The sequence below is a fragment of the Coregonus lavaretus genome, assembly GCF_964263955.1.
Source record: "Coregonus lavaretus genome assembly, chromosome: 11".
Lineage (NCBI taxonomy): Eukaryota > Metazoa > Chordata > Actinopteri > Salmoniformes > Salmonidae > Coregonus > Coregonus lavaretus.
Window position 1 is genome coordinate 37549173 of NC_139998.1, and position 13698 is coordinate 37562870.

General features: G+C 42.3%; 1 protein-coding gene across 1 annotated transcript; it reads right to left on the reverse strand.

The window, feature by feature from the left end:
• Positions 1-972: 972 nt before the first annotated feature.
• On the reverse strand, positions 973-1989 carry LOC311136736 (beta-1,3-galactosyltransferase 2-like; the record flags this gene model as incomplete). Its single annotated transcript, XM_084171005.1, has 1 exon — positions 973-1989. One exon carries the CDS (start codon positions 1987-1989, stop codon positions 973-975), a length of 1017 nt encoding a protein of 338 aa, XP_084027131.1.
• Between the last annotated feature and the right edge of the window lie 11709 nt (positions 1990-13698).

Here is a 13698-nt window from a genome sequence, read left to right on the forward strand (position 1 = left end):
GCTAGGCCACTCCAGGACCTTCATGTGCTCTTCTTGAGCCACTCCTTTGTTGCCTTGGCCGTGTGTTTTGGGTCATTGTCATGCTGGAATACCCATCCACAGCCCATTTTCAATGCCCTGGCTGAGGGAAGGAGGTTCTCACCCAAGATTTGACGGTACATGGCCCCGTCCATCGTCCCTTTGATGCGGTGAAGTTGTCCTGTCCCCTTAGTAGAAAAACACCCCCAAAGCATAATGTTTCCACCTCCATGTTTGACGGTGGGGATAGTGTTCTTAGGGTCATAGGCAGCATTCCTCCTCCTCCAAACACGGCGAGTTGAGTTGATGCCAAAGAGCTCCATTTTGGTCTCATCTGACCACAACACATTCACCCAGTTCTCCTCTGAATCATTCAGATGTTCATTGGCAAACTTCAGATGGGCATGTATATGTGCTTTCTTGTGTAGGTCTACAATCTTGTCCCTGACATCCTTGGAGAGCTCTTTGGTCTTGGCCATGGTGGAGAGTTTGGAAACTGATTGATTGATTGCTTCTGTGGATAGGTGTCTTTTATACAGGTGTCTTTAAGATCACACATTACCGTTTGGATTTAAGACAGTCATGAGAAATGATACTGGCAAGACCGATCGGTAACACTTCACATTACGTTGCTCTTCTACTTGTGTAGTAATGCTGTTATTGTAACAACATTATCTGGTCATATCATATGGTAATTACTGTGTAATAACATGTTACTACTTTAGAATGAAATTAAAATGCTGAGTGAATTATACAATGATACCGTGATGCCAGAGTCTGTGTGTGTGTGAGTGCGTGTCTGTGTATGTGTATGTGTGAGTGTGTGTGTATGTGTGCGTGTGCTTACCTATTTTTTAAATACTTGTGTGCATGTGCTTACATATAGTGTGTTTAATACTTATAAGGATTATTAGCAGGGTAAGGATTCAAAGCTTTAAGAGTTGTTCATCGTTCTCAGCAGGGAGTGCCAGGTCTCTGTAAGTCCTCCCAGACTCGCAGCAGGTCACTCACACGGTCCATTTCAGTAGTGATGACAGTAGAGTAGTAACAGCGATTGTGAGTGTAGGGCATGGAAAGCTTGAAGAGGGCAGAGTTAGGTGGGTAACTGGCTGCAATCCCTAAATAGCTCAGACACATACCCAGGTAGGCATCCTCTAAAAATATGGCACGGACTTGTTTGGATGCTTCCACTATTTTCTCAGGAAGATCTATGGAAAAGACATAACCATTTCCCAAAAGGTAGGGAGGGAATTTGGTACTGGGGTAAACCTTATTGGGAATGTACCACTTTGAGGTGCTGTCTCTCACCACTTGTGTGTTTTGGCTGAACTTCCCAGTGATGTAGTTGTGCTTTGGTGTGGTTGGGTCTATCAGCATGTTGACCAGGTTGTGCACGTTGAGGAACATGTCAGAGTCAATCTTCATAGCGAAGGAGGCGCCGGGGCAGCGAGAGGCAAGCCACTCTAGCATCACCATGGTCTTGATGGTCAGGTTGAAGTAGCTGTCCTGGAAGTCACTCTGCAGCATGTCATGGTACTCCTGGCTCTCCAGCAGCACCTCCTCCTGCATCCTCTGTGCCCCTGCTCCACTGGGCAGGCCCAGCAGGAAGAACAGATGCACAGCCCGGCCCAGAACCAGGCTCTCCTTACCCCAAGTCCTCCGGATGTCCTCCCGGGCTACCAGATTACCAGGAGCTACTGGCACCATCAGAAGCAGGAAGGGGCTGCGGTCCTGGCACTCATGAGGCTCATCCAGGACAAACTGATATTTCTGTGGGTAGGCTACATGGTATGGTGAAAAAAACTCCTCCTCATTTTCATTGGTATAAGAGAGAGGAGTTAGATCCTGACCTCCTAGCAGCCAGAGTGGGGTCTGGCTTGTATGAAGAGTGAAGAGGGTGGTTACGTAGAAGATCACCAGGATCCCCACAGCCAGGAGAAGCACAAAACACCTCTGATGGGGAAACCTCATGCATTGACATGTTCCACTGTCTTCTGTTTTTTTACTGAAAGTAATGGAGAGATTTTAAAAGAGAGGAACAAGTGAAGGTGCTTAATTATGTTACTTTTAATTAAAAAAATTATAACATGGTTTAAAAAATATATATATCAATAGAAGACAATGTTCAATATATCACTATGTCCACTATAAATATTTAACTTGTAAGACAATCTTGTGAAGAAAAGGAGTAAACCTTTAAGAACACAAAGCCAATGATATTTGTAAGTCGCTCTGGATAAGAGCGTCTGCTAAATGACGTAAATGTAATGTAATGTAAATGATATAAATCAGAATGCATTTACCTGTTACCACCTGTTCCACTGACATTAAAGTGTTGAAGTTCCATGGATAACAGCTTTCTTTGACCTGGTCAGCCACACACTGCCTGCCCTTCAAACTTGTGATTTATACTGGTCACATAGTATGTTGCGGCAGTCTCTGACAAAATCCTAATCCAGACAGCATTACGTGTGATGTTATATATATAGTGGCACGGCAGCATGCATGAAGTGGCTCTGGGTATAGTTAAGAGCCTTATGCTTAAATCATGGTGCAAATAAACTATACAACTAAAAATAGCACTATCTAGTCTAGTAACATTTCCAACAGAGAGCAGTAGAAAAAGACAGTCAGAAAGTCATTCAGGACTAGTACACTAAACCCAAAGGATATTGAGCATTGCTATGAACACCAGCTGGTCAAAAAACTGGCATAAGGTTACAAGGGCAAAGCTGGTTTATACTGCAAATCTGCAGTGAGATACAGGGCAGTGCTTCACTAAAGGATAAAACCCAAGTAAAGAGGTTTGTTATTGTCAAAAGAGGCAAAGAGGATTAAATGCAATCTACTGTAATGTAACTTATTTGTCCCTTCATGTATCACCGGACCTTATCACCATGAAATACAGTTGCCAACTCTGACCAAGCTCACTCCAGCAAATATGTTTTCTTATTTTTTTACATCCCTTCTTTTAAAGTCCTTGAAGTGTCGGAGTAAACCAGCTCTTCGACAACTCAGGTATCCCTGAATAGCTTCATTAAGCGTGTTGTTCAAAGACTGTTGTTTTGTATGCTGGGCTGTAGGCGGTTAGGGCAGGGTCTAGTGGAACAGAAGTTAAATCAATGTGTGTGTGTGTACCCATTCAGGGGCAGGTACTTGGTGTAGGGAGGGGTATTTGCTTGAATGTAAACTGAGTGTCTGTCTGTCTTTCCAAAGACACAGCCATGATGTGAACAACACTTCTTAACGTGTACCTGACTATAGTCTTTTTAGGTGCTTCGCTGGGCACAACAGGTAAGAAATCAGTGTAAGGTTTGGTGTGAGGTGTGACCCAGGTGCGGTGCAGGATATACAGTAGGCAGAGATGGTGAAACAAGGATCTTTACTGGTGGTCCCGAAGCCAGAATACAATATAACGGACATATCATGATAAAAGAAAGGCGGAACAAATACGTCTCCAAAAACCGGCTGACAGACAAAATACTACCTAAGACTGAAACAAATAACGAAACAGGGAGAACACTTCTCAAGTACCTGTTCATAGGTCTCCGATCAGACACTGCGTAGTACTGCTGGACATAGAGAAAATAGCAGAGAAAACTGAGCAAGGGAACACAGGGAAGTGAGGGCATAAATACACAGGTGAACAGGTAGACACAGGTGACACCAATAAGATAATGATTAGTCCAGACTGTGAGTGAGGAGGTGCCTAAGGTTGTCGGAGGATGACACCTAGTGGGTCGTTCCGGAACTGCAACCCCCTCCTGTAACAGTTCAGGGTGAGTACATGACTGTGAAAGGTATACAGCAGATGGTGCAGCAGTATTTGGAGATACCCTTTGCCCATCCACCTGTGGGTCCCCTGCGCCTGGCTGCCCCACAACCTGCAGAGCCATGGGAGCCAGAGAGGGACGGCACACGCCAACCTCACATGTCAGATGGTTTAACCTTTGTACTTCTGCACTGTAAAAAATTACTCTTTGGATCAACCTAAAAACCAATTGTGTCAACAGGTTACAAGTACATGAGAAAAAAAAGACATTTGTTGAAACCAAATACATGATTCAATGCCAACTGTTATATATGTATTTGATTAGTAACAAACCTATATTTCAAGTTGCAACCTATTTCTTTCAACAATCAGCTTACTTTTCCTCTTTGGTTAAGATTCAGTGCTGGCAGTATGATTATACCCTGATAAAGACAGCTTGTCTGTCGAAACGTTGGTTATTAGGATATTAAATTACTGCATCTGAGCTCCAAGAGTGTGCGGCGCAGTCAGCCAGCACCTCGCCTAAATAGGTGTGCGTTTCTTTCGCCTTTATATCAGTGCTGGCAGTAAACATATATTCAAAAAAATAAAAAATAAAGAACACATCACCTGGAATGACATTCACTCTTACGGGTGGCCAAAAAGAACAGCCTGAAATCCACACCCCCAATAGGCTGCGCCTCCAACTCTTCTGATAGGCTGCCGCCGCTACATTGCTCCCACCGCTATACAATGCAAATGTACATGAGATGTTGAAAGCAATTTAGAAGCTTTCATTCAATAAAAAAAAAAAACATTTTGGGGGGGATTTCAGACAAATTGAATAGGGTGAACGAACCAAAGCGTAATTTTGGATCATACCAATGAGAAAAAGCACTTCAGATGAACAACAGTGCCGTCCCACTTTTTACAATGTGTTTCATTGGATATGGAGTGCTAACCGATATGGCATTGACAGAGAGACCTCTCAGTCTCTCTCAGTCTCTCTTTCTAGGTGTATTCAGGATCCAGTTATTTCTCAACACATGGTAAATGTAATAGCCATTGAATACGACCTGACAGACGTGTCAGATTATTGTCTTTATCTTAATGTATACACACCTAAAGAGGCAGCAACATGCGGAAAACTACCTGTAAGTTATACATTAACAGTTTTATTAACATGTTATACAATATCTGTTTAAAGAAGAAACTTGGTAACTAACAGGAAAACTGCTTTAACATGAATGACCCCCTTATAATGTCTTAAGTCTTATAATAGCATTTCTGGATATATAACTTTTAAATTATTGGAATAATGTATAAAAGGATTATGTGTTTTTATCCTGCTCAGTTGTTCTTTTGGATTCATGGAGGTGACTTGTCAATTGGTGCAGCAATTGACAATATAAGGTCCCACAGTTGACAGTGCATGTCAGAGCAAAAACCAAGCCATGAGGTCGAAGGAAACGTCCGTAGAGCTCCGAGACAGGATTGTGTTGAGGCACAGATCTGGGGAAGGGTACCAAAACTTTTCTGCAGCATTTAAGGTCCCCAAGAACACAGTGGCCTCCATCATTCTTAAATGGAAGACGTTTGGAACCCCCAAGACTCTTCCTAGAGCTGGTCGCCCGGCCAAACTGAGCAATCGGGGGAGAAGGGAGGTGACCAAGAACCCAATGGTCACTCTGACAGGGCTCCAGAGTTCCTCTGTGGAGATGGGAGAACCTTCCAGAAGGACAACCATCTCTGCAGTACTCCACCAATCAGGCCTTTATGGTAGAGTGGCCAGACGGAAGCCACTCCTCAGTAGAAGGCACATGACAGCCCGCTTGAAGTTTGCCAAAAGGCACGTAAAGGACTCTCAGACCTTGAGAAACAAGATTCTCTGGTCTGATGAAACTAAGATTGAACTCTTTGGCCTGAATGCCAAGCATCACGTCTGGAGGAAATATGGCACCATGCCTACGGTGAAGCATGGTGGTGGCAGCATCATGCTGTGGGGATGTTTTTCAGCAGCAGGGACTGGGAGACTAATCAGGATCGAGGGAAAGATGAACGGAGCAAAGTACAGAGAGGTCCTTGATGAAAACTTGCTCCAGAGCGCTCAGGACCTCAGACTGGGGCAAAGACCCCGGTGGAGCGGATGGCTCCGGCATGGGGGGAGAGTAGACGACCGGACCCGGACTATGCACCGGTGAAGTGGACTGCCCCGGCTCTGTTAGGGAGCAGATAACCAGAGCTGGACTAGGCACCGGTGGAGCGGACTGCTCTGGCACTGGAGTGAAGCAGCTGACCGGAGCTGGACTAGGCTTCCTTAGTGATCGGGACCTTTTGAGTCGCCGTTTTTTCTCCCTCGCTGTCTCCGTCTGCTCACAAGGAAGGCGATCCATACCTGCCTGGATCTCTTCCCAAGTCCAGGATCCTTTACCGTCCAAAATATCCTCCCATGTCCATGTTGTCTGCTCTTCCTGTTCACGCTGCTTGGTCCGTATGTGGTGGGATCTTCTGTCACGTTTGTTGTATAAAGGATCGGACCAAGGTGCAGCGTGGTATGCGTACATGGTCGTTTATTATTATAAAAACCAACTAAATAACTAAATCCAACAGACCGTGAAGTTCAAGAGGCTAACCATCCAACAAGCCAAACAGAATCAAGATCCCACAACATAGGTAGGCAAAATGGCTACCTAAGTATGATCCCCAATTAGAGACAACGATCGACAGCTACCTCTGATTGGGAACCACACCCAGCCAACATAGAAATAGATAAACTAGATTATCTAGCATTCACACCCTGACCAAACTAACTAGAGAAATAACAGGGCTCTCAAGGTCAGGGCGTGACACTGTCTCACAAATCATCAACACAAAGGCAAATCTGCATATGACTGACAACACACCATGATTTGAATCAGTTCAAACTGTTTACTGATTTATCAATAAATTATATAAAAGTTTGGAATGCTATGTGATGTTTGAACAACTCTATGTGGCCAGTTGATGTCTACAGTGAGGGAAAAAAGTATTTGATCCCCTGCTGATTTTGTACATTTGCCCACTGACAAAGAAATGATCAGTCTATAATTTTAATGGTAGGGTTATTTGAACAGTGAGAGACAGAATAACAACAAAAAAATCCAGAAAAACGCATGTCAAAAATGTTATAAATTAATTTGCATTTTAATGAGGGAAATAAGTATTTAACCCCTCTGCAAAACATGACTTAGTACTTGGTGGCAAAACCCTTGTTGGCAATCACAGAGGTCAGACGTTTCTTGTAGTTGGCCACCAGGTTTGCACACATCTCAGGAGGGATTTTGTCCCACTCCTCTTTGCAGATCTTCTCCAAGTCATTAAGGTTTCGAGGCTGACGTTTGGCAACTCGAACCTTCAGCTCCCTCCACAGATTTTCTATGGGATTAAGGTCTGGAGACTGGCTAGGCCACTCCAGGACCTTCATGTGCTCTTCCTGAGCCACTCCTTTGTTGCCTTGGCCGTGTGTTTTGGGTCATTGTCATGCTGGAATACCCATCCACAGCCCATTTTCAATGCCCTGGCTGAGGGAAGGAGGTTCTCACCCAAGATTTGACGGTACATGGCCCCGTCCATCGTCCCTTTGATGCGGTGAAGTTGTCCTGTCCCCTTAGTAGAAAAACACCCCCAAAGCATAATGTTTCCACCTCCATGTTTGACGGTGGGGATAGTGTTCTTAGGGTCATAGGCAGCATTCCTCCTCCTCCAAACACGGCGAGTTGAGTTGATGCCAAAGAGCTCCATTTTGGTCTCATCTGACCACAACACATTCACCCAGTTCTCCTCTGAATCATTCAGATGTTCATTGGCAAACTTCAGATGGGCATGTATATGTGCTTTCTTGTGTAGGTCTACAATCTTGTCCCTGACATCCTTGGAGAGCTCTTTGGTCTTGGCCATGGTGGAGAGTTTGGAAACTGATTGATTGATTGCTTCTGTGGATAGGTGTCTTTTATACAGGTAACAAGCTGAGATTAGGAGCACTCCCTTTAAGAGTGTGCTCCTAATCTCAGCTCGTTACCTGTATAAAAGACACCTGGGAGCCAGAAATCTTTCTGATTGAGAGGGGGTCAAATACTTATTTCCCTCATTAAAATGCAAATCAATTTATAACATTTTTGACATGCGTTTTTCTGGATTTGTTTTGTTGTTATTCTGTCTCTCACTGTTCAAATAAACCTACCATTAAAATTATAGACTGCTCATGTCTTTGTCAGTGGGCAAACGTACAAAATCAGCAGGGGATCAAATACTTTTTTCCCTCACTGTAGGTGATGATAATGATGTCTAACCTGGCAGAGTGTGACTACACTACTAATGAGCAGCTTGTCATGTGTATAAGAGAGAAAACTGAAGAGGATTTGGTGAATGCTACAAAAAAGGTAAACTAGCTATTACTAGTTGAGACATAAGGAAGATATTTTGCATGTGCATTTCTTCTTGATGGTTCAAATGATCAATTTCATATGGTTGAAATTGTTAGACCTCACCTGTCAGTCAGTGGTTTAAGGTACTTAAGTAAAAATACTTTAAAGTACTACTTAAGTAGTTTTTTGGGGTATCTGTACTTTGCTTTACTATTTATATTTTTGACAACTTTTACTTTTACTTTACTACATTCCTAAAGAAAAGTATGTACTTTTTACTCCATTCATTTATCCTGAATCACAAAAGTACCTGTTACATTTTGAATGCTTAGCAGGACAGGAAAACGGTCAATTTCACGCATTAAGAGAACATCCCTGGTCATCCCTACTGCCTCTGATTTGGCGTACACACTAAACACAAATGCTTCGTCTGAGTGTTGGAATGTGTCCCTGGCTGTCTGTAAAAAATAAATAAGCTGTGCCTTTTGGTTTGCTTTATATAAGCTATTTGAAATTATTTGTACTTTGACTTTGACTTTTTATACTTAAGTATATTTTTGTAATTACATTTACTTTTGATACTGAAGTATATTTAAACCCAAATACTTTTAGACTTTTACTCAAGTAGTTTTTTACCAGGTGACTTTCACTTTTACTTGAGTCATTTTCTATTAAGGTATATTTACTTTTACTCAAGTTTGACAATTGGGTACTTTTTCCACCAGTGCCTACAGTGTAAAATAGCCTCTATACCATACAGAGTAGCATCTCCCTTAGATATTACTATAAAGTTACTCCAATAACAGCCACAAGAGATCAGGTTAGGCATGTCTTCAACCATTGAGCCAACATTGTTGCATTTTAGATTAAAATCTTTATGGGAACGACTGTGGATGGAGTGTTTCTAAAAGACCTTGCAGATAAGCTTTTAAAGAGCAAGGAAGTCCAAAAGGTTCCTGTGATCCTTGGAGTGACTAACCATGAGTTTGGATGGATCCTCCTTATGGCAAGGTCACAGTTTTTCTTGATTCAAAAACACTTCTGCTCAATATATCTCTACATATTTCTTCATCTTCAAGTTTAAGTGGTTACCAAAATAAAAAGGGTTGATAATGATTAATTTGCTGTCTTTTCTCATTTAGGAAGGTGAAGGTGTGTTTCATGGCTTGGATTTGATACAGTATGTTCTCCTATGTTTTGTAACAGTCCTTTGCGCCACCTGAATGATCTTAGGGCTTTCACAGGCAGTCAGCGATGTCAATACTGAACATTTTCTATCCTGCTGGGGTGAGTTATTTTCACCCACCCTGTCCTCCTCCTCCTTCTGTTCCCTTACATGTTATTGCTCTGCAATATTAATCAATCTGAAGCAGTGTTTATGTACAATTTACATTATTGTATCATGATAAGACTTACTAATATTATCATAGTAACTTAATTAAATTATTAATATTATTAACCAGAGAATTTACCAGAATATGAAAGTACTTCTGGCCACAGTACGATGATGATATGAAGACTAAAATGTAAATGTAAATGTAAGACCTATACTATACAGTAGGGTTGCACAATTCTGGGAACTTTCAATAAATTCCCTGGTTTTCCAGAACCCCTGGTTGGAGGATTCAATGCAGAAACTCCTGAAGATATTTGTGATGGATTCACTGAAATGCGGGGAGATCTGTTCATGGTTCTGCCTGTTATTAAAGTGGCTGGATACCACAGAAGTTAGTTCCAGTCTGGGGAAGGCAACCTTTCTGTTACATTGTAAATCACCTTATGATATGATGCCAAAAGCTCTCATCATCACTTCCAATGTCTCTCCTGTGTTTTTAGATGCAGGTGCAACAGTGTACATGTATGAGTTCCAACACTGCCCAGAGATGCACAAAGAGTCCAGACCGAGGTTTGTAAAGTCTGACCATGCTGATTGATGTTGGACTTATGTTTGGATCATGCTTTTGGAATGGACATATAAAGATAACAGGTAGGTCTAAAGCAGACATCAACTACAATTAGTATCTCTGCCACCAAGAGTGGGCCATCTAAAATGTTCTTGCCCCCAGATTTGGTTAGTCTGGACCTGAACTATTGCGCCTTGCAAAAGTATTCATCCCCCTTGGCGTTTTTTCTATTTTGTTGCATTACAAACTGTAATTTAAATAGATTTTTATTTGGATTTCATGTAATGGACATACACAAAATAGTCAAAATAGGTGAAGTGAAATGAAATAAAAAGAATCTTTAAAAAAATTATACAAAATAAATAACGGAAAAGTGGTGCGTGCATATGTATTCACCCCCTTTGCTATGAAGCCCCTAAATAAGATCTGGTGCAACCAATTACCTTCAGAAGTCACATAATTAGTTAAATAAAGTCCACCTGTGTGCAATCTAAGTGTCACATGATCTGTCACATGATCTCAGTATATATACACCTGTTCTGAAAGGCCCCAGAGTCTGCAACACCACTAAGCAAGGGGCACCACCAAGCAAGCGGCACCATGAAGACCAAGGAGCTCTCCAAACAGGTCAGGGACAAAGTTGTGGAGAAACTATCCAAAACTTTGAACATCACACGGAGCACCATTAAATCCATTATTAAAAAATTTAAAGAATATGGCACCACAACAAACCTGCCAAGAGAGGGCCGCCCACCAAAACTCAAAGGATCAGGCAAAGAGGGAATTAATCAGAGAGGCAACAAAGAGACCAAAGATAACCCTGAAGGAGCTGCAAAGCTCCACAGCGGAGATTGGAGTATATGTCCATAGGACCACTTTAAGCCGTACACTCCACAGAGCTGGGCTTTACGGAAGAGTGGCCAGAAAAAAAGACATTGCTTAAAGAAAGAAATAAGCAAACACATTTGGAAGAAGGTACTCTGGTCAGATGATACTAAAATTTAGCTTTTTGGCCATCAAGGAAAACGCTATGTCTGGCGCAAACCCAACACCTCTCATCACCCCGAGAACACCATCCCCACAGTGAAGCATGGTGGTGGCAGCATCATGCTGTGGGGATGTTTTTCATTGGCAGGGACTGGGAAACTGGTCAGATTTGAAGGAATGATGGATGGTGCTAAATACAGGGAAATTCTTGAGGGAAACCTGTTTCAGTCTTCCAGAGATTTGAGACTGGGACGGAGGTTCACCTTCCAGCAGGACAATGACCCTAAGCATACTGCTAAAGCAACACTCGAGTGGTTTAAGGGGAAACATTTAAATGTCTTGGAATGGCCTAGTCAAAGCCCAGACCTCAATCCAATTGAGAATCTGTGGTATGATTTAAAGATTGCTGTACACCAGCGGAACCCATCCAACTTGAAGGAGCTGGAGCAGTTTTGCCTTGAAGAATGGGCAAAAATCCCAGTGGCTAGATGTGCCATGCTAATAGAGACATACCCCAAGAGACTTGCAGCTGTAATTGCTGCAAAAGGTGGCTCTACAAAGTATTGACATTGGGGGGGTGAATGGTTATGCACACTCAAGTTTTCTGTTTTTTTGTCTTATTTGTTGTTTGTTTCACAATAAAAAATATTTTGCATCTTCAAAGTGGTAGGCATGTTGTGTAAATCAAATGATACAAACCCCCCAAAAATCAATTTTAATTCCAGGTTGTAAGGCAACAAAATAGGAAAAATGCCAAGGGGGGTGAATACTTTTGCAAGCCACTGTTACTTTGGCATGGTTGATGCCATTTGTGATCACCAGAATAATTCCAATGTATTATGCAATGCAAATTAATAAAAATGGTTATCAATGACCTGAAAGTTATAAGGAGATAGTGATTTTGTCTGCTGAGGATATGAACATTATCTTTTCACAAGATAAGAATAATAGGGATAAAAAAGAAAGATGCATCACCAAATGAAGTGGTCTGGAGGCCACTAGATGCAGTTAATCACCATTATTTGTTGATTTATAACTGTCTGTTTTGTCCCTATTTTTATCACTAGGTCACGAGTCAGTCACAATAGATAAAAAGAGCTTGAAGAGATCATATTCATTTCAAAACAAGGTAACATCTGATCACTCCCTATATTCCTTTAAATGTCACTTACAAGAACATTCACTGAAGAGGAGGAGAAGCTGTGCTAGACAATGATGGCATTTTGGGCCAATTTTGCTCGCATGCACTCTGACATAAACTGACGACAGTATGGCTATTTCTTGGATCTAGAACTTCTAGCTGCATGATTTTCACACAACAGTCCAGCACACTATTAGAAGTACAGTCCTGAGTTACTACTTTTCTTCATGAATAGGCCTGTTAAGTAGCACACTGATCCCTGGGTACTAACTGTGACTTGATGTGAGGGAGGGAGGGGAGGGAATGGCCGGCAGGGATGTAGCTCAGTTGGTAGAGCATGGCGTTTGCAACACCAGGGTTGTGGGTTCGATTCCCATGGGGGGCCAGTATGAAAAATAAAAAAATAATGTATGCACTCACTAACTGTAAGTCACTCTGGATAAGAGCGTCTGCTAAATGACTAAAATTTAAATGTAAATGTGACCCTCAGCTCACCAAACGGGAAGGGGCTGGTAAAGTGGTCCCTGTATGACCAGAAAGTACATGGAGAAGGGTTTAAAGCAGGTGGTTGCACAGAGCCTAAAGTAGGACAAGGTGCACTTCATGACTGTCCTCCTCCCTCACTGAAAAAACATGAACGCAAGTGAGTCATGAGCTCTGCTGAAACATAACACAGGCCCGTGCGCTACAACCACAAATGATATTGATTGGCCATCAGTATCACAACCACGTCTACTCAAATATGATTGACCCTTTTCTCGTTTAGATGCAGAACAAAGATGATCTATTATATTGTCAAGATCGTCGACTGACCGCTCTAACAATAGAAATACATGTCCATAAAGGCGAAAGGCAGGCGGGAGGAGGCGAGATCAGGTGGGAACATTCTAGCCAATGAGAGGGCAGATACGCGTGTGAACAAAAGACACAACTCCGGTAAAAAAAAAAACGTTATTCACAAAGTTGCCGGAATGTTTTAAATCACTTATATCAGTAGCCTGCATCGTATAAACCTAAGCATTATGAAACTGTCCTATCAAAATAGCAATTCACTTTTATATTGACCAAGTGCTATCTGCGATCCTTGGGACGTCCCTACTCTAACCTTAACCATAACCCTTACCCTTATCTTACCCATTTTAAACGTCAATTTAAATGGGGCCACGACAGAGTTGGGACGTCCCAAGGAGCCCAATAGCATGGACCCAGGCGGAGTCGAACCTCTACTTCCGTGTTCATATTCTGTCGGAAACTCGGAAACCGGACATTTCTGACTTGCTTACTCGTTGTAGAAAGATGATACCAGAGTTTCCCACTTAGGAAATATCAGACTCGACCAATGAGAAGCTATACGCAAATAGCTTACGTTCATTTTAACCCATTTTAACTCATTTTAACTCGGAGGTCCCGAGTTTTCGACATGACATGAACGGGATACTTCGTGACGTCATTGGGTTCCCCACCCCCACTTTATAGTCGTGCTCGATTGCGCAT